The sequence below is a fragment of the Triturus cristatus genome, chromosome 7 (assembly GCF_964204655.1).
Source record: "Triturus cristatus chromosome 7, aTriCri1.1, whole genome shotgun sequence".
Lineage (NCBI taxonomy): Eukaryota > Metazoa > Chordata > Amphibia > Caudata > Salamandridae > Triturus > Triturus cristatus.
This window is the reverse complement of record NC_140590.1, coordinates 1,801,184,218-1,801,204,694: the sequence shown is the minus strand read 5'-3', so window position 1 is coordinate 1,801,204,694 and position 20,477 is coordinate 1,801,184,218. Positions and strand designations below refer to the sequence as shown.

The 20,477-nt window shown below is 47.4% G+C and overlaps 1 protein-coding gene across 4 annotated transcripts in view; it reads left to right on the top strand.

Moving 5' to 3' along the window:
- LOC146813209 (uncharacterized) overlaps window positions 1–20,477 on the top strand; it is a 67,449-nt gene that overhangs the window by 26,156 nt on the left and 20,816 nt on the right. For all 4 annotated transcript variants that reach the window (XM_085620087.1, XM_085620085.1, XM_085620086.1 and 1 more), the window contains one exon: window positions 2,993–3,079. In XM_085620087.1, the coding sequence (XP_085476213.1) occupies window positions 2,993–3,079 (87 nt within the window). The remainder of the gene's footprint in view (window positions 1–2,992; window positions 3,080–20,477) is intronic.

Sequence of the window (20,477 nt, the reverse complement as noted above, 5' to 3'; positions counted from 1 at the left end):
CTTAAGGGTGGCCATCGAGTCCGTGCAGGAGGTGATCCAAACGTTGAAATTCTTGATGGCGTTGGGGAAGCTGTTGCTGTGTTTGGATCGGTGGGTGTTGCAAGCGGAGTTCCTTGGAGCGGCCACCAGGCTTTCACTTGAAGGTGTCAACAATTGATTACCTCTATAAGTTGGCCTTAAGTGTACTTTGGTTGTGACACAGGGGTATGTGGTTTTTCGCTTCATTGGCTACAACTATCTCTTACAGTGCTGTGCACACCAAGGCTCCCATTATGAATTACTTGTAGTCTTCTTGTTGAGCTACTACGGCCCATTGAGAGTCCAAGGAAATCTGGAACACCACAGGCACTCACAAGTTCTCACGGATACTCAAAGCAGCAGGAATGTCCGCATAAAATAGAGAATAACCATGGGATTTCCAAATCCAATTCCACTAGTTATTCTCCATTTCTAAAAGGACCTTGACAGTCTATCTTTTAATGGTCCACTCTTTCAGGCTCCTGATAATTATTCCAGCTGGTAACTTTATCTCAATGGGCTGCAATTTGGTGCCATTAATGGACCATTCATATTTAAGACCTATTAGTTTTGGAAGTGCATCGCTTGCTCTCTACCTAATTTATATCCTTTTTTATCATCTTCTTTTGTGATGGCCATTGACGTCATTTTTGAAGATATAGAAATGTGTGTCTATAACTCCCAAATCTGGAAATGGAATTTGATTCTCTTGTTTAGGGCAGGTTTAAAATGAGCAGGGTTGTATATATTTTTTTCTAGTTTTATTTGTCATTAAGTTCAAAGGATACGTTGCGCAAATGAATTCCGGAAAAAAACAAATAGCTCGATTCAGATTTGTTTCCTAGGAAACATCTGTCTCTGCAGACTTTAGTAAAATCCTACCTTCATGAGGATTATTGTGGGTAAGGCGATATCTGGTTTCTGCCAGGAAGTGACATCACAACGTGGAGTGGACATTAACGTTTAATGTCCACAGGGTAGCTTGCGTCCTCTGTGGGTCCATGAAATACAAAATGATTCTCACCAGCTGCATTTCAGGGATGTTTTAAATGCCTTTGAAATACAAAACGTAAGCATTATGTCCATGGCAAACTCATTTTCTAAAGAAGAGCTCTCTATCATCTTAGTTGGTCGGGACATGATCTCTGAGATTTGATTCATGAAGATTCAGGTCTCACAGACATTTAGGGCCTGATTATGATGTTGGACAGACCACCACTGACAGCTGCATTACGATGCAGCCAATTGGACACTCGGGAGGGGAAGACTACCGCCTCTGACAGGATAGGAGATCCCATATGGTCAGCGGTCGGAATCATACCCCTTTAATGGCGGTGGTGCCGTGGCAGGCACGGCTGTCAGGATTACGACAGCCCTTTCATGTCGGACAGACCACAATGAAAAGTCTGTTGGAAAGGGTCTTTGGGGGCCCCAAACAATGCCCCCATCCCCTGTGGGCTACTGTAAAGTGGCCCAGGGGGCACATGTAGTGCCCCATGCACCTCCATGTACCGTGTGTTATGCACAGCATGGTGCAGGTCATACAGCGCATGGAAGTGCACAAAGTGCTGATTTACACTGCAGCTATTACTACAGCACTTTTCCGGGCCGCAGCACAAGCTGTGCTTTAAATGAGCACCTTTCAAACGTCAGCCTAGCAGTCACATTGAATTGCGGTGGTCGAACCACCAACTGCTTTTCCTGCGGTCTCCTGCCCGCTGCGATTGTTGTCAGGGTAACGACTGACCCTGATCCTAATCGGACCCTTAATTATTATTCTGACGTGTAGGGCTTAGGTGTGAGCCAACTTGGGGACAGCTAGAGGGTCAAGACTCCTGCTTGGCATTTCCTTCCCTCCTTTGGATTCCACATTGGATATAGGGTTCATCTGACCCTGACATTAGAGGAAACAAATCCTTGATAAACTCAAACCCACACTGTCCAACCACTTGCACTAATTTATCGTTAAATGTTTACTCAAATTTTTTTAAGACTGTGCATAGTTTTTATTCCATAGTTTTCCTATGGGAAAGGTCAATCTTTTTTTAATAAATTAAGTTTATTTAATTCATTTAACATTTATTTTATTCACTTGTATATTTATTATTACTAATTGCCTGGGAACTTAATTTTTTAGCATTAGTGTCATGTGATGTTTTGATGGACCACAAACCAGTCAATTCTCTAAAGGTTTTCCTCTCAAGTAAGAGCAAGCTAACAAGATGAGCCAATGCATACACTTATAGAAAAGCTGGTTTACTGTTGTTGGACCTTGAACCGATGGTCCTTAAGATGAACCGCAGATCATATCATGACTGTGCCCTGCCACCTATACTTGTTGCTGCCTTCATGAAGCCTGTTTGAGATTTTTTTTTCGACATTCCAACATCATACAGCATCACTAAGGTCATCATCCAATGGGCTTGCCAAGGTTCACACGAGTAAATACAATGCCTACAGGGCATTATGACAGTGGAGTCTACACAGTATGACAGATGGAAAAGTAAATAATGTATGTTCAAAATCTCTTTCTAGTAAACTGTACATCAATAACCTATAGCCTAACGTGGCAGGTATGAAAAAGACAAGCATCTAGGCCCTTGCCATCTTTGACATGAGAAGATAATGTGCCATGTATATCAGTCATAAAGCATTAACTGAGTAACCAATGGTAGATTTTAGGTTAGGTGTGGCAATTTGCATTCTCTTAAGAGGAGCGTTCGTTTTAGCTTTTTGCGAAGAGCCCTCCCAAGGGATGCACGGATATGCCAGTTTTGAGTATTGTGCCAGTAAGCCATGTACCAGTAAACTGAACACTCTAAAAATGACCCTGGTGGAAAGCAGTAGCCAAGTCAGACTGCAGAATGTGGCTTGTTGTACTTTCAGTCTTTTCGTTTTGTTTTTGCATCTTTTGTTCAATTGTTGTGGGGGTTAAACATGTATTTTAATAAGAGGTATGTTGTTCCTGCACTAGTGGTTGCATCCTGCAAGACCTCGGAGGAAGACAAGAATTCCGTGGTCTGTCAGCAGACTGAGAAAAGGGAATGCGCCACTCCTAAAGGTAGGACAATAATGCTTACTTTATTGGGAATATTAAGTAAAGGAGCCACATATGAGATATGATGTAAAATAAACTGGAAAATCCATGACATCTAAAACCACAGTGTTGAAATTGTAGGTGTGTGGGCTCTGGATCTGGTAGCAGCAGGGGCATGTGGTAATACAGCCTCCTTACAGTCTGCTTTTACTTCATATGTGGTTTCCCCTATGTGGACTCACCCCCTATTGAAGATATTTCTATTGGAATTGTAATGCCACCCTAAAGCTAAATGAATAAAAAACCTTTGTCTGCACTCCTGCCCCTTCTTGTTGCCTTCCTCTGTTTCCTTCAGTGTGGTTTCACATACGTCCATGGTCTTTCCCCTCCCTTAGCATTTGGAGCACTTATGTCTTTGCCCCTCTTGCCATACGCTTTGGGGCCGATTCCGATCCGGGTCGGAAGGGCACCGAACGAACGCGATCCGGCCGGAAAAACTACGAGCCGTACGCGTGTTTTCCGCCCAACTCGTACAGCTGTACGAGTGAGCAAGTACGATGCGAGCTACGTGAAATTCACCGACCGAGTCGATTCCGGGTCCGAACCGCTCCGTACGTCTCGGCCGTAAGCTAACCGTGGCGTGCAAGGGATGTGGATTACGACCGAGCCAGTACGATGCACGCGTTGGACAGCCTGTGCGAGCCGTGGTGTCCGGCTCACAAAACGTCCAGGTGTTTGCCTTTGGAAGTCCGTGTCGGACCCCCTGTCACCCGCAGCCCTATGACTCAGACACAGGGGGAGACCCAAGGGTCCCCCAACATAGGCATGTACGGTGCGGATGGCACCGACGCGTTGTAATGAATGTTCCATTTATGTGGATAAATAGCCTGATAATGACCGTCGCCCATCACCATCTCAGTCTTATTTAGCATATTATAACATAATATAGTGATGTGTACACCTGCCTAGTAAGAATAAGCTACGAAGTAGTGCTTGATTATGTCTCTTTCAGATTCTGACTTTATCTTGCTTAACGGCAGTGCTTGCTATTGGCTTTTGCCTGATCTTATGTCATCATGCATACTAATTTTGCTCTTTTGCGTGAATAGAGGCTTATGATTGAGTGACTCCATTTTCTGAGCTGTCGCCATTTTCTGAGCTTCACTAGGTGAGAAGGGCATGTTTTCCTTTTCACTTGTTTTTCGCACTTTACTGACCAGAAAGAACTGGATCTTGTCAGAGGAATGTGCTTGCTCTGCTCTGAAGCCATAACAGACGCCTGGCCGGTTGAAGCTGAGGCCTTGGTGCGGAGTGGTACGGACTTTGATGGGAAAAGGGGGCGAGGCTCACCAGGAGCTTCGTCTTACATCTCCACTTGTACTAAAGGAGGTGTCTGGGTTTTGTTCAGTGGAAGTTCATCACAGGGCAGACGTGCAGCTGTGGCGGTGGGGCGTATAGTGTCACTACTGTCTCCTGTTTCGGCCGAAGAACCGGACTCCCCTTTGGCGAAGTGGAAACGGGATGGACAGACAGTTGGTGAGGTGTTCCACTAATTTCTAGTTTTCCTACTTTTCTTGCTTACTATAACTTTATTTTCAGGTTCCATACATTTATATACATATATATATATTTCTACATATATGTTTGCCTTGATTGTGTTTCATTCATACTATTGATATGTTAGAGTCTGCTATGATAGGTGCATTTGGCTTACCGTGTGGTGCTATTTACTAATAAATATATCCCAGATATACCAATTTGTATTTTCCTTGTAGCAGGAGGTGTGGACTCTTCTTGGCCAAGTATTCTGTTGTAGAAGGATGGGTGAATTCCCTTCTAGCAGGTAATTGTGTTATAGGAAGTTGTTTTACTCCTGGCAAGTGATGTGCAAAGTATATCTGTATATCTCGCTCTAGAGAAGTGTTGTGTGTGTTACCTTGGTCTAGAGGAGACTCATGTGATATTGTTTTCTTGCCTTGCCTTTGGGGGAGTGTTGAAAGTTTGCCCACCTTAGGAAGTGCTGTGTATATGTTATATTCCATAAGTTTGGATCTGATATTCTCTCCCTGGGAAAGTGACGGTACATACCTTGGTCCAGGGGAGATCTGAGACCTTTCATTACACGCGTACCCACTGTAGGGGGCGCCCTTGCGCGAGACGTACCCATTCGGTCAATGGGAGCCCATGTACGCGTCGTGCGACCAGCTCCCATTGACGTCTATGGGAGGCTGACCGAACCGAGTCCGGCAGCATACGGCCACATCGTACTCGCTCGGTCGGACTGCAGAACTCCTGCTCAGTCGGAAAACAGTCCGGATCCGGCTCGGTCGGAGTGCTTTCCGACCCGGATAGGAATCGTCACCTTTGTAGTATGAAATTTATTTTTAAAGCTTTTGGTTTTGATTAAATGCTTTTGTATGTGATTATACATTTAAAAGATTATTTTATTTAACATCAACATATATGCTGTCCGGTTATGGGTTTAATAATGTTTGTTTTAGTATTTGTTCAAAAAATATTTTTCATAGTCTGCCTTTCTGGGTCATTGGATCCCTAGGATGGGCTCAACACAGGAGCGCGTTTCCTAGAAAGATACTTTGCATGATGACAAATATGCCGCCCACATCTTGTGGGCCTCACCAATCACTTCTAGGGTGGGCATCTGGCAGTAACCTTCAAGGGATGTTTGTTTTAGTTACTTAACTCATGGTTTCTGACAGACTACTTCATCATGGTAGGGACTAAAATGAACTAAATCAGAGTGCCAGCGGTCCACTCCCAAATGTGCCGTTGGTTTTCATGTTACAAGCTCCGTCTTTACTTTATACAGCAGAGGGATGTGGCTTGCCATCTCTCTTGAAAGGCTGTGATCAGGCAACCAAATCTCAGTAAATTCAGGTTCACCAAGCTCGTCCATTGAACTAAACTAGTAAGGGAACGGATCCTCAATATGAGATATGTCTAGATCACATCATTACTTTGTCTTTCGCGTTGTCCTAGCCCACAGCCCACTCCATTGGGTTGGGTGCTTTACATCTGGTTAAGGAATTCTTTTGCAAAATCTTTCAGGAATGGAATTACAGGGCTGTATATGTATTTAGGTCTCCTAGATGAGTAACTGATGTAATACTAGTCCTTACGGATCACTGACAGAATATCGAGGAGCAAAATATCGACCTGCCAAAATATCGATGAAAAAATATAGAATGACAGAATATCAACTTCCTATCTACAAACAGGTAAGTACAAAAATATTGAATCCAAAATATTGTTGTAAATAATATAGTTTGTTAAAATATCGAATTTTTTAAATGTCTTAAACGTAATGTACAATAATGGAATAATGAATATAATTATATAAAACATACTTAAATAACCTTAAAATTAATAAATAATAATGTAAATTAAAAAAATAAACATGACTTTTAAATTTTTAATACATATATATGTTAACTTATTATTATTTAAAAATATTCAATATTTTTAGTGTTGGATAGCGGGAGGGTAAAATTTACTATTCCCACTCCAGTGAGTGCCACAGTAGGGAAAGCGTTGGATAGCGGGAGGGTAAAAATTACTATTCCCACTCCAGTGAGTGCAACAGTAGAGAAAGCGTTGGATAGCGGGTGGGTAAAAATTACTATTTCCACTCCAGTGAGTGCAACAGTAAGGAAAGCGTTGGATAGCGGGTGGGTAAAAATTACTATTCCCACTCCAGTGAGTGCAACAGTAGGGAAAGCGTTGGATAGCGGGTAGGTAAAAATTACTATTCCCACTCCAGTGAGTGCAACAGTAGGGAAAGTGTTGGATAGCGTAGGGGTAAAAATTACTATTCCCACTCCAGTGAGTGCAACAGTAGGGAAAGGGTTGGATAGCGGGTAGGAATAATTTACTATTCCCACTCCACCAAATGTAACAGTAGAGAAAGTGTTGGATAGCGGGAGGGTAAAAATTGCTATTCCCACTCCAGTGAGTGCAACAGTAGGGAAAGTGTTGGATAGCGGGAGGGTAAAAATTACTATTCCCACTCCAGAGAGTGCAACAGTAGGCAAAGTGTTGGATAGCGTATGGGTAAAAATTACTATTTCCACTCCAGTGAGTGCAACAGTAGGGAAAGCGTTGGATAGCGGGAGGGTAAAAATTACTATTCCCACTCCAGTGAGTGCAACAGTAAGGAAAGCGTTGGATAGCGGGAGGGTAAAAATTACTATTCCCACTCCAGTGAGTGCAACAGTAGGGAAAGCGTTGGATAGCGTAGGGGTAAAAATTACTATTCCCACTCCAGTGAGTGCAACAGTAGGGAAAGTGTTGGATAGCGGGTAGGAATATTTACTATTCCCACTCCACCAAATGTAACAGTAGAGAAAGTGTTGGATAGCGGGAGGGTAAACATTACTATTCCCACTCCAGTGAGTGCAACAGTAGGGAAAGTAATGATGTAATAATTGAATATATATAATTTAATTATAAATACCAATAAAAAGTTATTAAAAATTAATTACCAATCACATTATTTAATAATTAATTAATTATGAAAAACAATAAATATTAATTATTAAACATTAATTACCTATTGATAATTAATTAACAACACATTAATTTCCAATACCAAAAATTAATAAGTAATAAAAAAACTTACCAATTAATAAATTAATTATCAATACACAACAATAATTTCAATAATTACTTAATTACAATTAAATTACTTCCCACCCTATTCCCCTATAAACCCACAACCCGCTCCAAATAATAAATGAATACAATTAATATAATTATCAATTAATCAATTAATAAAAATTAATTACCAATTAATAAAAAGTAATTACCAATTAATAATTAATTAACAATAAATTAATTATCAATACCAATAAATAAAATTGAATAATTACTTAATTACAATTAAAGTACTTCCCACCCTATTCCCCTATTAACCCACAACCCGCTACGGAATTAGATTACGCAAAAATTAAATAACATAAAATTCCTTACTTAAAAAAAATTCAAACATACATTACAAAAAATAATACATACTTTTAACACATATTCTAACACTTAAAACACTATAAAAAAATTCGATATTTTTAACAACTATATTATGACTGTTGAAATTACTAACTTCGATATTCTAAAAATCGATATTTCTTACCTGAATTTCGATATTCTGCACCACTATATTTTTTAAATTCGAAATTCTGTCCATTCTATATTAAAAACTTGATATTCTGTCCAGTCGATATTTTTTTCTCGAAATTGTGACTAGTTACCAGTCCTTACATAATATATAATTTTTGTGTATATTATAATAATCTGATCTTCATTTCTGTGGAAGCAATTTATCCTGTTAGCAATTCCTTGAACAATGTGTGGTGTCCTGTTCGTGACTTATGCAGTAGTTACTCGTGGGAGGATGAGTTTCAGAAACTTACTAAGAGGGACCGCTTGAGGAAGTGTCTTCTCTTTCTTTCTTTCTACAGGTTACCACGAACCATAATGTTTGATTTTTAAGGGTTTGATGCCATAGATATGGTCGCCACTCAGAGTATCTGGTGACCGCATCCTTCATACAGAACTCTCTTTTGTTTCTGACAGATCCCTTCAAGGTTAGAGTAACACAGTCCATATTATCGACCTGTAATGACCGACAATGCTCTACTTAATCTATTTCTCTGATTTGCACCTCCACAATTGTACTCTTAAACATCGTTGGGCAAATTCCCTTTAGTTTTTTTTTCCTGTGCTCTTTTGCATTGTCTTGGGAAGGGCTTTATTTGCTGTCCACACATCTCTTTTCCTCATCTTGAAAGTGTGGTTCATCAATGAAAATCCTTGCGCTGTTAGGCTATCTGTTGTCTGTACTTTGTGGGGTCTAACTTCTCCCACACTTTGGATTAGAAAAGTGTGTCATTTAAAAATCGTAGCCTCCAAATGGCTAATGGTGGGTGCATGTCCCACCTTTTCTGAGAAGTTCACTCCCATGGAGTATTGCCATGAGTAGGAGCAGCTACGCGCACACAGTCCCTACGTGCAGTATGGTGCATTATTAGTGCTGGCAGTCTGATCATGCTTATAATTTTTTGGGGGAAGTGCAGCACACTTTAGCTATAGCGGCAGTGCACCTTGCTTTTTTTTTTTTTGGGGCCGGTCCAGAGATCGAATCAGATTATGCACCTTTACCTCTGCCCAGGACACGCCATGTATGGTCTCCTCATAATGTGTGTGCGTGAGGGACAGCTAAAACGACAACTTGTTCGTCTGTGGTGACTCATACAGGCTCGTTCACAGAAGTAGCCCAGTGCTATGAACACAACTAAAACACGACCGCAGTATATTTTTCAAGGCTTTACTGGTTACTGCTTGGGCAGCAGACGGCAGGCATCGAAAGCTTGCAGGGGAGAACAGGGTAACTTTGCCAGAGAACACCGGCCAATCTCGGGGGCGCTGCTCTATCCAGGAAAGCCAGAAAAGTCTTCAGGAAGCTTGGCCCATCTCCCTGTTAAAACCGGCCTCCCCCTCTGCTCTCCTGTGATTCCTGGCAGCAGCTTGCCTTACACAGGTCTAGATAAAAGCGGAAAGATGCAGGGGCCTTTCAGGCACTGCAGGCATGCAAAGGAGCACATCTTAAGCATTTGTTTACGTGGTAGATAAAAATCTGAAGCGACCACAAGGTGGGTGCAGCGTACAGCAATTTGATATGCCTATATATATAAAATATATGTAATAAATAGGATGACCCGGCAATGCATACGAGTAGTAGATATTTTTATAATATGCCAACTACGGAACTATTGTTTCTTTTGATTTACTATGCGCTTTTAGTTAACGTTCCGGCCATCCTTGGTGATTCTTCCCTGTTAAGTCTATAAGCCTTTTTATGTATGTTTTTGGCTCTAATCTGCAACAGTTAGACTTGATAAATTCAGCAATAGCAGTTTGCACTCCGTAAGCAGCAAAATAATCTTATAGGTACTAACGGGCAAGAAATCGCAACGTACTAGGCCCCGGCTGCGCTACCGTCACATAACATCTAACCCAACCCCCTTGTTTTGCTTGGGACAGTGGGACGAATGAATGTCCTGCACCACGAAGAGCAGCCTGTACATGGCAATAGCACGTCACATCAGGATAACAAGTCAGCATTCCCCTCCCCCACAAAGTTTCTTTTATAAAGCAAGACAGATAGGCTTAGTTACCACTCAAAATATTTGTGTGAAAGTTTTCCAGAAGAGTCATTTGCCAACAAATAAATGCCAGTTTCCTCCCCCACCAACATTTTTCCGTCTCCCGACGTCACAATGAATGGCACTCCCCTTTCACGGTTTCGTTTGATGTTAACCAAAAATGTGTCCCCTAGCATCCGCGATGAAGCCTTAAACAGTGTGCTGAACGAAGTAATTATAAGCACTGAAGAGTACGTCGGACCCGTCCCGGTGCCCAGGGGACTAATGGACCACAGTTAAAATGGTGCATCAAGGCGATTAGGAACTAGGTTAAAAAACATATATATTGTGTTTATTGTTTTTTTATACTTGATCTGTCTTTTTTGTGGGAAGATGAGGAGGTCAATTGTGTTTACAGTTGCTTGTAAAACATGTTTCATGTGCATTAAGACACCAGGTTATTTGTTCTGCCCTGAAATTAGACTTTTACACCCATTAAATCTGACAACAATTTTGCACTCTGCGCGTCGGGCCAGGTCAGACAAAGTTTGATCATTTGCAAAGTATTATAGCGCTAATAATTCAGCAGCTTGCTGTGATGCTAATTAAATTACGTTGTTATGTTTAATTTGGAAAAAAGTGTGCTGACTTGTAATTAAGCACCACTAAGTGGAGTTAATGAATCCAGCGCCTTCTTGAAACAAACTCAATGAGGAACTCAAACGTGGCTGTCTTTGTGAAGTTCAGAGGAGTGCACAAAGGATGTGGCCTCTGGGCGTACACATGTGCATCCGCAACATCCCCAAGCTTGAAGATTCTCCATCTGCTCCTGTTCCTCACACTATGGTGCCAATTACGATCCTGCAAAAACCGGGTACGAACCGTCGGACGGAGCATATTCTCCGTCCAATGCGTACCCGGTCGTAGCAATATACAAACAGGGAAGTACGATTCGCACGGAAATAATATTTTCGTACGAATCGTACAAAACACCGACCGACGAAAATAAACATACAAATGTGATCCGGGAAAGCGCCGACCTGACGTCGGGACGCACGCAGGCTGCCTTTCACGAACCAGGAAGTACGATTCGCACCGACGTCATCCCGCACGGAGAATATTTTCCGGCAGCCAAAAACTGCCGGGAAATCAGGACGACGCGAACAAGGAGTACCTGCACGCGACGGACAGACATGGACCCGAACATACGTGTCATCCCCGCCCTCATAGCAGTCGACCTCCTCTACAGGTTACGACGCAGACGCCGCAGAAGGTCAGAACAACAAAGGGAGGGGGGAAAGGGGGGGGCAGGAGCAGGGGCAGGACACAAAACCCCCACCCAAGTCACACAGCACACATGCACTGGACATACCTGACCCCCAGGCCCTGGTCACTACGAGGGGGTGGGGGCGTGTCCAGCAACGCCAGCGCCCGCCACAAAGGCAGTGGTTGACAACGCAAACCGGTAACACAACAATACAGGTACGTCCCGTACCCACGCCTGAAGAGCGTGGGTACGAGTCGTACCACGCCCACACCTACGTCACCCCAACAATGGCGGGACGGCTCGTACCCACGTGGCAAAGGCCTGGGTACTGCCCGCACAAGCATTCCACAGCGTGGGTACGGATATGTACGGACCGTACCACCCCCGTATGCATGGAGCGTACCCCCACCCCAACAGTGTACGTACGGACCGTACCCCCACCCCCGTATGTATGGAGCGTACCCCCACCCCAACAGTGTACGTACGGACCGTAACACCACCCCCGTATGCATGGAGCGTACCCCCCACCCCAACAGTGTACGTACGGACCGTACCCCCACCCCCGTTTGTATGGAGCGTACCCCCCACCCCAACAGTGTACGTACGGACCGTAACACCACCCCCGTATGCATGGAGCATACCCCCCACCCCAACAGTGTATGTACGGACTGTACCCCCACCCGCGTATGCATAGAGCGTACCCCCCACCCCAACAGTGTACGTACGGACCGTACCCCCACCCGCGTATGCATGGAGCGTACCCCCCACCCCAACAGTGTACGTACGGACCGTACCCCCACCCGCGTATGCATGGAGCGTACCCCCCACCCCATCAGTGTACGTACGGACCGTACCCCCACCGCGTATGCATGGAGCGTACCCCCACCACAACAGTGTATGTACGGACCGTACCACCCCTCCTATGTATGGAGCGTACCCCCCACCCCAACAGTGTACGTACGGACTGTACCCCCACCCGCGTATGCATGGAGCGTACCCCCCACCCCAACAGTGTACGTATGGACCGTACCCCCACCCGCGTATGCATGGAGCGTACCCCCCACCCCAACAGTGTACGTACGGACCGTACCCCCACCCGCATATGCATGGAGCGTACCCCCACCACAACAGCGTATGCACGGACCGTAACACCCCCCCTATGTATGGAGCGTACCCCCCACCCCAACAGTGTACGTACGGACCGTACCCCCACCCGCATATGCATGGAGCGTACCCCCACCACAACAGCGTATGTACGGACCGTACCCCCACCCGCGTATGCATGGAGCGTACCCCCACCCGTGTATGTTCTAAACGTACAGATCCTGAAATAGGAGGGTTGGGTGCAGAGTCCTCCCAGCAGTGCCCAGACATAAGAGGGGTGTGTGCAGAGTCCTCCCAGCAGTGCCCAGACACAGGAGGGGTGTGTGCAGAGTCCTCCCAGCAGTGCCCAGACATAAGAGGGGAGTGTGCAGAGTCCTCCCAGCAGTGCCCAGACACAGGAGGGGTGTGTGCAGAGTCCTCCCAGCAGTGCCCAGACATAAGAGGGGTGTGTGCAGAGTCCTCCCAGCAGTGCCCAGACACAGGAGGGGTGGGTGCCTAACACTCACAGCAGTGCCCAGACACAGGAGGGGTGTGTGCAGAGTCCTCCCAGCAGTGCCCAGACACAGGAGGGGTGGGTGCCTAACACTCACAGCAGTGCCCCTGGAAAGAAAAGGGTGGAGTACCCACAGATCCAATGGCCACAAATGTCAGTCGGGTGCACATGGATCCTGCAGTACATATACCACATGTGTGCGAAGCTGGGAGTATACACATGCATAGCGCCAAAAAGAAAACATGTCCACATGAAGTCATGTCAACAGTCTACATACACAAGTACAGTGACCACCAAGAACGCCACGAATGATGCAGGTGGAGACATCGCTCAGCATGCATGGCCAAAGTCTAACGAGTCCGTCACACACCCAGCCAATGTAGACACAGCTCAGCACCACATATTGGAATGACCCTGCAGGGAAGATGTCAGGTTACACAGAGGAAGGAACACACCTTGGGACGATGTCACCATGCAGTAACTTCTTACATGAACAAGTAATGTAGCCAACAGCCTGTGATGGCACACAGATACCAGGGTCCACCCTATGACCAGCACAAGACTACAATTCCCACACACCCAACACATTATCACCACCCAAAATTATGGGGCAGGTCCACCAACAGCAATACCAGATAAACAGTAGTGTACTAAGGAAAAAGAAATTGCTTTATTCAGCATCCAAAAATCTGTTTGTCCCTTGAAAGTTCAAAATGTACAATGCCCATAGGGCATTCAAAAGTTCAAATCCAGGTGGGGGACACAGTGGGACGCGTGTCCCCTAGCTTGCCTGCACAGTCAGATTCCTCAGTCCTCCAGGAAGGGGGGGCATCATGTGGGGGGGAAGGACCAGGCACCGCAGGGACATGAGGGCGAAGGGTAGGCGTCGTGGGTGCAGGGACGGAGGACTCCACCACAGGGGGTGGGGCAGCGCCAAAGGCGGAGGTCAGGATGGCGCTGCACACCTTAGCAAGGTCCTCCAGCGACTCCCCTGCACCCGAAGGAACCACAGGCCCCAAGGAGGGGGGGTGGTCGGAGGGATGGGTCGCAGCGCCACTGGGGGAGGGTGTGGACAGGGGGGGGACTCAACTCCCCTGCCGGTGTCCTGCCTCCACCGCTTGCGGGGTGGTGCCACACTGGGGCTGATGGACAGACTGGGCAGGACTGACCCTGTATCCGACTTTTGGCCAGGAGAGCTGAGGGGAGGGGATTTGGAGGGAGTGGATTTGGTGGAATGCGGACTCCCACTCTGTCTGCGTGGCTTACGTTTGCCCCCCGACCCAGTGGGTGTGCCTACTTCACCCTGTGTGTGTGTGCCAGGAGGTGTGCGTTTGACCTTCCCTGCTGGTGTGGTGCCTGTGTCTGTTGTGGTGGGTGCATGCTGACGTCTGGGTGTACATGGGACAGGCATGGGAGTGGGAAGTGTGGATGGGTCAGGGGTAGGGGGTTGGACGAAGCGCTGCAGGAGACCCAGTGGTGCAGTCATTGTCGAGTCAATGGACCTCAGCAAGTTGCGTTGGTCAGCCTGCGATGAGAAAATGCCCTCCAAGTATGCCTCCATGTTGTTCAGCACTTGGCTGTGGCCATGGAGGACATTAAGCATCGCAGCCTGACCAACCTGCAACTGCCGCTGGATGTCCACAGACTCGGCATTGGCGGCAGCGGTGGAGACAGGGGCAGGGGGTGCGGTGCCTGGCAGGTGACCGGGCACGCTGGGAAGGGACACGAGCAAGTGGGAGGCAGCTGATGGCAATGGAGGGGGCGGGAAGAGATGTTGTTCCGCTGTCAGCTGGTGGTGCAGCCTCCGCCCACTCGGAGAGCTCAGCCTCGGACCCGTCAGCTTCATAATCTGTGGTGGCACTGGACAGGTCCTCCGCCTCACTCCCTTCCACCTCAGTTCCACTCGATGTGCCAGCCAAGATGTCCCTGCTGGCACTGGTGCTCGGTCCCTCTGCCCAGTCTGTGCTGATGTCTCCATCCGTGTCCCCCGACGATGCTGTGGGCAAGGTGAAGAGACCGGAATTATTCATACACCTGTATACATATGTCACATGAGTACAATCTACATAGGTTACAGTGCATAGCCTGAAAAGAAAGATGAGTAACATCTACAATACAAGGTACATATGTAGGCCCTGCAACACACAATTGGTTGACCCACCATGCCACTGAAAAACTATGGAGAGCATGACACAATTGCAAATGACATGAAATGGAATTTTGACAGAGGAGCCAGGCTCTGGGGACAATCCAGCACTGCATCTGCACCACACAGCGTTGCAGAAAATAGGGATGAGCAGGGACCATATCCATGAACTTGAGGCACATGCTGCATAGGTAATACTGAAAACATGCCCACCATGACTGGCTCACTGCACCTTGAGTGTATGTCCAGACAAACATCACACACTGGCCAGACCTAGCAAGGAGATGTAAGGTTTTGACATGTAGGCCTTGCCCGCACCAACCACCCACTACATGAGTCAATTTGTTGAGACACAGGAAGCACTTACATCTCTTAGTCTGGGTGAAATACACATGGGCTGGAAAAAATCAAGATTGGACACAAAATAACCAATGTGCGCCTGGCCAAATAATCATGTACTAATGGGCATCATCAGATGAGTGTAACAAGACACACAGGCACTGGCCACCGTGATTATGAACAAGGTAAATCAGGTCAGGCTGTACAGTGGACACTTGTACTACATTTTACGTCAATATACATGGTGCCAGGGGACAATGGCACAGAGCACAACCTATGCTGTAGACACTGAGAGTGTCCACATTTTGTGATGACACACGTGACACCTAGGAAAATATGCCCCAGGGGACAGTAGTGGGCACACGAGAGTTTAACAACGTGTCTGCTGCCATGCTGACATATTCCAGGGAGAGCATGATGTCCATCAACCAGGTGAGTCGTTGCTGTGCACGCCCGCCTGTTCATCCTCTCTGTGGTCCGTACCGCTGTCCATGCAATGGCCTGATACTTGACCCCCCATTGCCTCTCCCTCGGAAATCTCCCTTTGTTTTCCATCATAGCAGGGTCGCTTCTCCCTCTTTGCGGATAATGAACCTGAATGTGAGGTCAATTTTGAAACATCAGCAAAATCTGTATGATCTCATTGAGGATGAAGCCCCGGACATCCTGGCTTTAACTGAAACATGGCTTCAGGAAGCTGATACTGCCATTCTTAATCTGGCATGCCCCTCTGGCTATTCGATGTACACCTTGAATAGAGCATCTAGAGGGGGGGAATAGCGCTGATAGTTAGGTCTTGTTTTCCCTGTGTGTGGAATAGCCTTAAGATCGCTGGCTGTGAAAGCGCCTCTTTCAAAGTCTCTGTCAATCCTGAGTTCACACTGTCTGGGATGGTGGTATATCGTCCGCCAGGCAGTGATGTGTTGTTTAGAAATGCTTTTTCGGATACTGTCGGTACTTTGATCACTGACTGCGCTAATTTCTCTATACTGGGCGATTTAAATCTGCATTTCGACACACTGTCCAGTTTGACGGCTCGTGCCATCGCTTTGGACCTAGAGGCCTTCCAATTGTTCCAGCTAGTTTCACAGCCTACGCACACCGGGGAACATACTTTGGACCCTTTCTTTACTAACTTAACTGAGGCCAAAGTCACTGCAGTTACTCCAGTAGAATGGTCTGACCATTTCCTGGTGTCTATTCAGTGTCCCGTATCAGTGACTCTTCCCATTTCTTCAGCTAGACGGGTACTCAGGAGATCTTGGAACAAACTCAGGTTGGAAGACTTTCACCATCTTTTGTTGATGGAGCCCTTGGGCCCATTGAACAATGTGGACGAAGGGTACGATCTCTTCTGTTCCTGGCTTACTAGGGCTCTGGATGCACTGATACCCATTGTATCAACTAAGATCAACCCTCGCGAGTCTAGTCCCTGGTATGACGGGGCCTTACGCGCCTTGAAGGGAGCCTGTAGACGGGCGGAGAGGGCCTGGCGGAAGACATATGGGGCTGATTTAAAAGCCGCATATGTTGCTTCGGTTAAGCTCTATCACCGGGCCATATGTCGTGCTCGTGCGGCCTTCTATGCTGAAGAATTCCGGAACAGCACCAACCCGTCGAAGGCTATCTTCAAAGTGGTTAAAGATCTTATGGCCAAACGGACTATTTCTTTAGCCGAGAGTTCTGTTTCCCATTGTGAATCCCTGGCTTCCTATTTTCTGGGAAAGGTCCAAGCCATCTATCGGACTTTCCCTAGCACTGGGGTTCCGCTGGGAAGTTCCATGGAGGCACTACGTCAGACCGCCCTGCCCTCATTTCCCCCTCTCACCGCGGATGGGTTTGACAAACTTGCTTTGCAAGTTAAATCAGGATCTCCATCTGATCCGGTAAAGCCTGCTCTCTTTCGAGACCAGACCTTTCTGGGGCGCCCTGTGGTGCGCTCCTTGGTCAACCTCTCTCTAGAGTCGGGGGTAGTTCCAACTAAATGGAAGCAGGCGGTAGTGTCTCCGATCATTAAAAAACCCTCCTTAGACCCGTCTAAACCTGAAAGTTTTCGCCCCATCTCGCTGTTACCTTGGCCGGCAAAGTTGACAGAGGCCCATGTCAATCTGGCCCTGTCGGAACATCTCGCCCGGACCAACGCCCTTGACCCCACACAGAACGGTTTCCGTGCTGGTCACAGCACGGAGACCGCTCTCCTCGCTATGGTGGAATATCTGCGTGCTAGGTTGGATGCGGGTCAGACGGCGGCGCTGATATTGTTAGATCTCAGCGCCGCCTTCGACACTGTATCTCATGGCATCCTCCTGCATCGGCTCGAGGAGATCGGTGTCAGTGGTCTGGCGCTGCAGTGGTTCCGCTCCTTCTTGGACAATCGTTCCTTCTGTGTGGCCATTCCTCCCTTTTCGTCCAGTTTCCAGCCTCTGGCCATGGGGGTTCCGCAAGGGTCTTCGCTAAGTCCCACGTTGTTCAACCTTTACGTGAGACCGCTGGCTGATGTCGCGAGGCAGTGGGGCCTTACTTTGGTCTCATATGCCGATGACACTCAGCTGGCGGTTACCCTTAGCGGAGATGTCCACCAAGACGCCCCCAGGTTTCAGTCCGGACTGAAGGCGGTGGCTTGCTGGCTGACAGAAAACTGTCTCCAGCTTAATGCCACAAAAACAGAGGTGATGGTTGTTGGGAAGGGAGTGGAGCTCTGGGGCGATCAGTGGTGGCCTTCTGAACTGGGCCCCACTCCGACCCCAGTGTCGGAGGTGAAAAATCTTGGGGTCTGGTTGGACGCTGGCCTTACCTTTATAGGACATACTAAAAAAACGGCAGCCTGTTGTTTTGGTCTATTAAGAGGTCTTAGACCAGTTCTGAAATACTTTGATGCCCCTACCAGACAGCTTGTAGTCCAGGCTACTATCATCTCTCGCCTGGACTACGCTAGCTCTCTTCTGGCTGGGGCTAATCAGGCTGAGTTAACTCGCCTACAGCGGGTTCAAAATGCTGCGGCCAGAGCCATTGTTGCCCTACCCAGATTTTGCCCGGTGGCGAATGTCCTTCGCTCTTTGCATTGGCTCCCTGTAAAGAAGCGTATTCTTTTCAAAGTCCTTTGCTTGACTTTTAAGATATTAAGAGGTATTGGCCCAAAAATCCTGTCCAATCTTATTTCTTTCTATGTCCCCACTCGTAGCCTCCGATCTCAGGGTCAGGCTCTTGCTGTGGTCCCTAGATTCAGACTCTGTCGGATGGGGGGTCGTTCCTTCAGCGTGAAAGCTGCACTAATTTGGAACACCCTCCCAGTTGAAATCCGTCAGTTAGACGATCTGCTTTCTTTCCGGAGAGCCATCAAGACCTTTCTGTTTTAGTTGTCTATCTTAGGCGGTCCCGTTTCTGTTATGTTGTGTTCCTCCTTGTCTTTGCGCCGGGACGCTCCTTGGCTGGAGTAGCTGTGCGCACAATAAATCAATTTAACATAACATAACATAACACACAACTCCATGGTCCGGAATGGGAATGACTGCAACACACGCCACCATCCCTGCACTCTGCGTATCGCACACTCATGCACATCATGTCACAGGCCACAACATAGGACATGCGTGCTGTAAGGCATTACACTTGAGAGACTAACTCCCATGTCTGGACTCAGCATCAGTGCCAACTGACATGGAACCCACAAGTACTGAACTGGACAGGGCACAGGCAAGGTCTCAAAACCTGTTACACACCACCCCCACACATGATGCTACAGGCATTGTTCACGTGGATAAACTGCCAGCCTAGATAACCTTGTGAAGGAGTGACTACACACAGACCAGGGAACACATTACAAGGAGGGGAAGGGAGGCAGGAGAGCACCGCTATACTGTGGGTAACAGGATCTGCACAGCACATTTAAACCCTGGCAGTGTATCCATGCAACTGCGCACTTACAAATGCAGGTGACACACAACAAACACAGATGTACCTACCCCCTTCCTGCTGCTGCTTCTCCCGTAAGCGCCTGTCCAAGTCTGGAAAGACCACCGCCAGCACACGCTTGTGGATGTGGGTCAGACGGCGGCGCCTACGGTTCTTATGGGTCTCAGGTGAGTCCCCCAGCAGGACCCATGCGATCCTCCGCGTCCAGCACCGGATATCCTGCCAGCGTTTTCTCACCTGGGCCAGGCGCCGCTTGCGACCATCCGTCCTCCTCACGGCACTGACGGCGTTCATCCAGATCTGCTTCTTGGCAGAGGCGCCTACCTGTGAGGATGAACAAGTGACACTACATCAATACACCTTGCACGTGTCACAGAGACACATATTAGAACAAATTTGCTGGTTACAACAAGGCATGTGATGCAGCCAGCGCATTGCACTTTTGTCATAGGGACATTATCCTCTGGGGAAGGGCAAAAGCAGTACGTGCACAGGTGGAATGAGGGCAACGCCACAATCAATGATCCAGGCTCACACTGTGCATCACAAGCTACACCAGGATTATGTGCAGCACCTCAAAGCAGTCACATGCCACAGGCCACTGACGCTACCTCAGCAGAGTACACAGACACACACAGGCACAGGAAATTCACCTGCCATTGCCAAATGCAGCTACAAACCTCACTCTGCACATGTGCCACTAGACTGGGGGGGCTCACAGGTGTGGGGCTGGCTCTGCACGTCAGACACACAGCCCTGCTCCCTGCTCACATCAGATGGGTAGGGTATATCCATCCCTCATGCAGCTGGGGTGCTACCCTCCACATATGCACCCACCCACATGACAGGGGACTTACACACACACCGATGTCCAGGGTACGAACATCAGGCATTCCCCCCCCTGGGACCCACTCTACAGTACAATGCATGTGTGACACACCTGGACACAATGCCAGAAGTGACAGTCACAAAAAAGGGACACAGTGTGTGCTAGTGCACTCAGC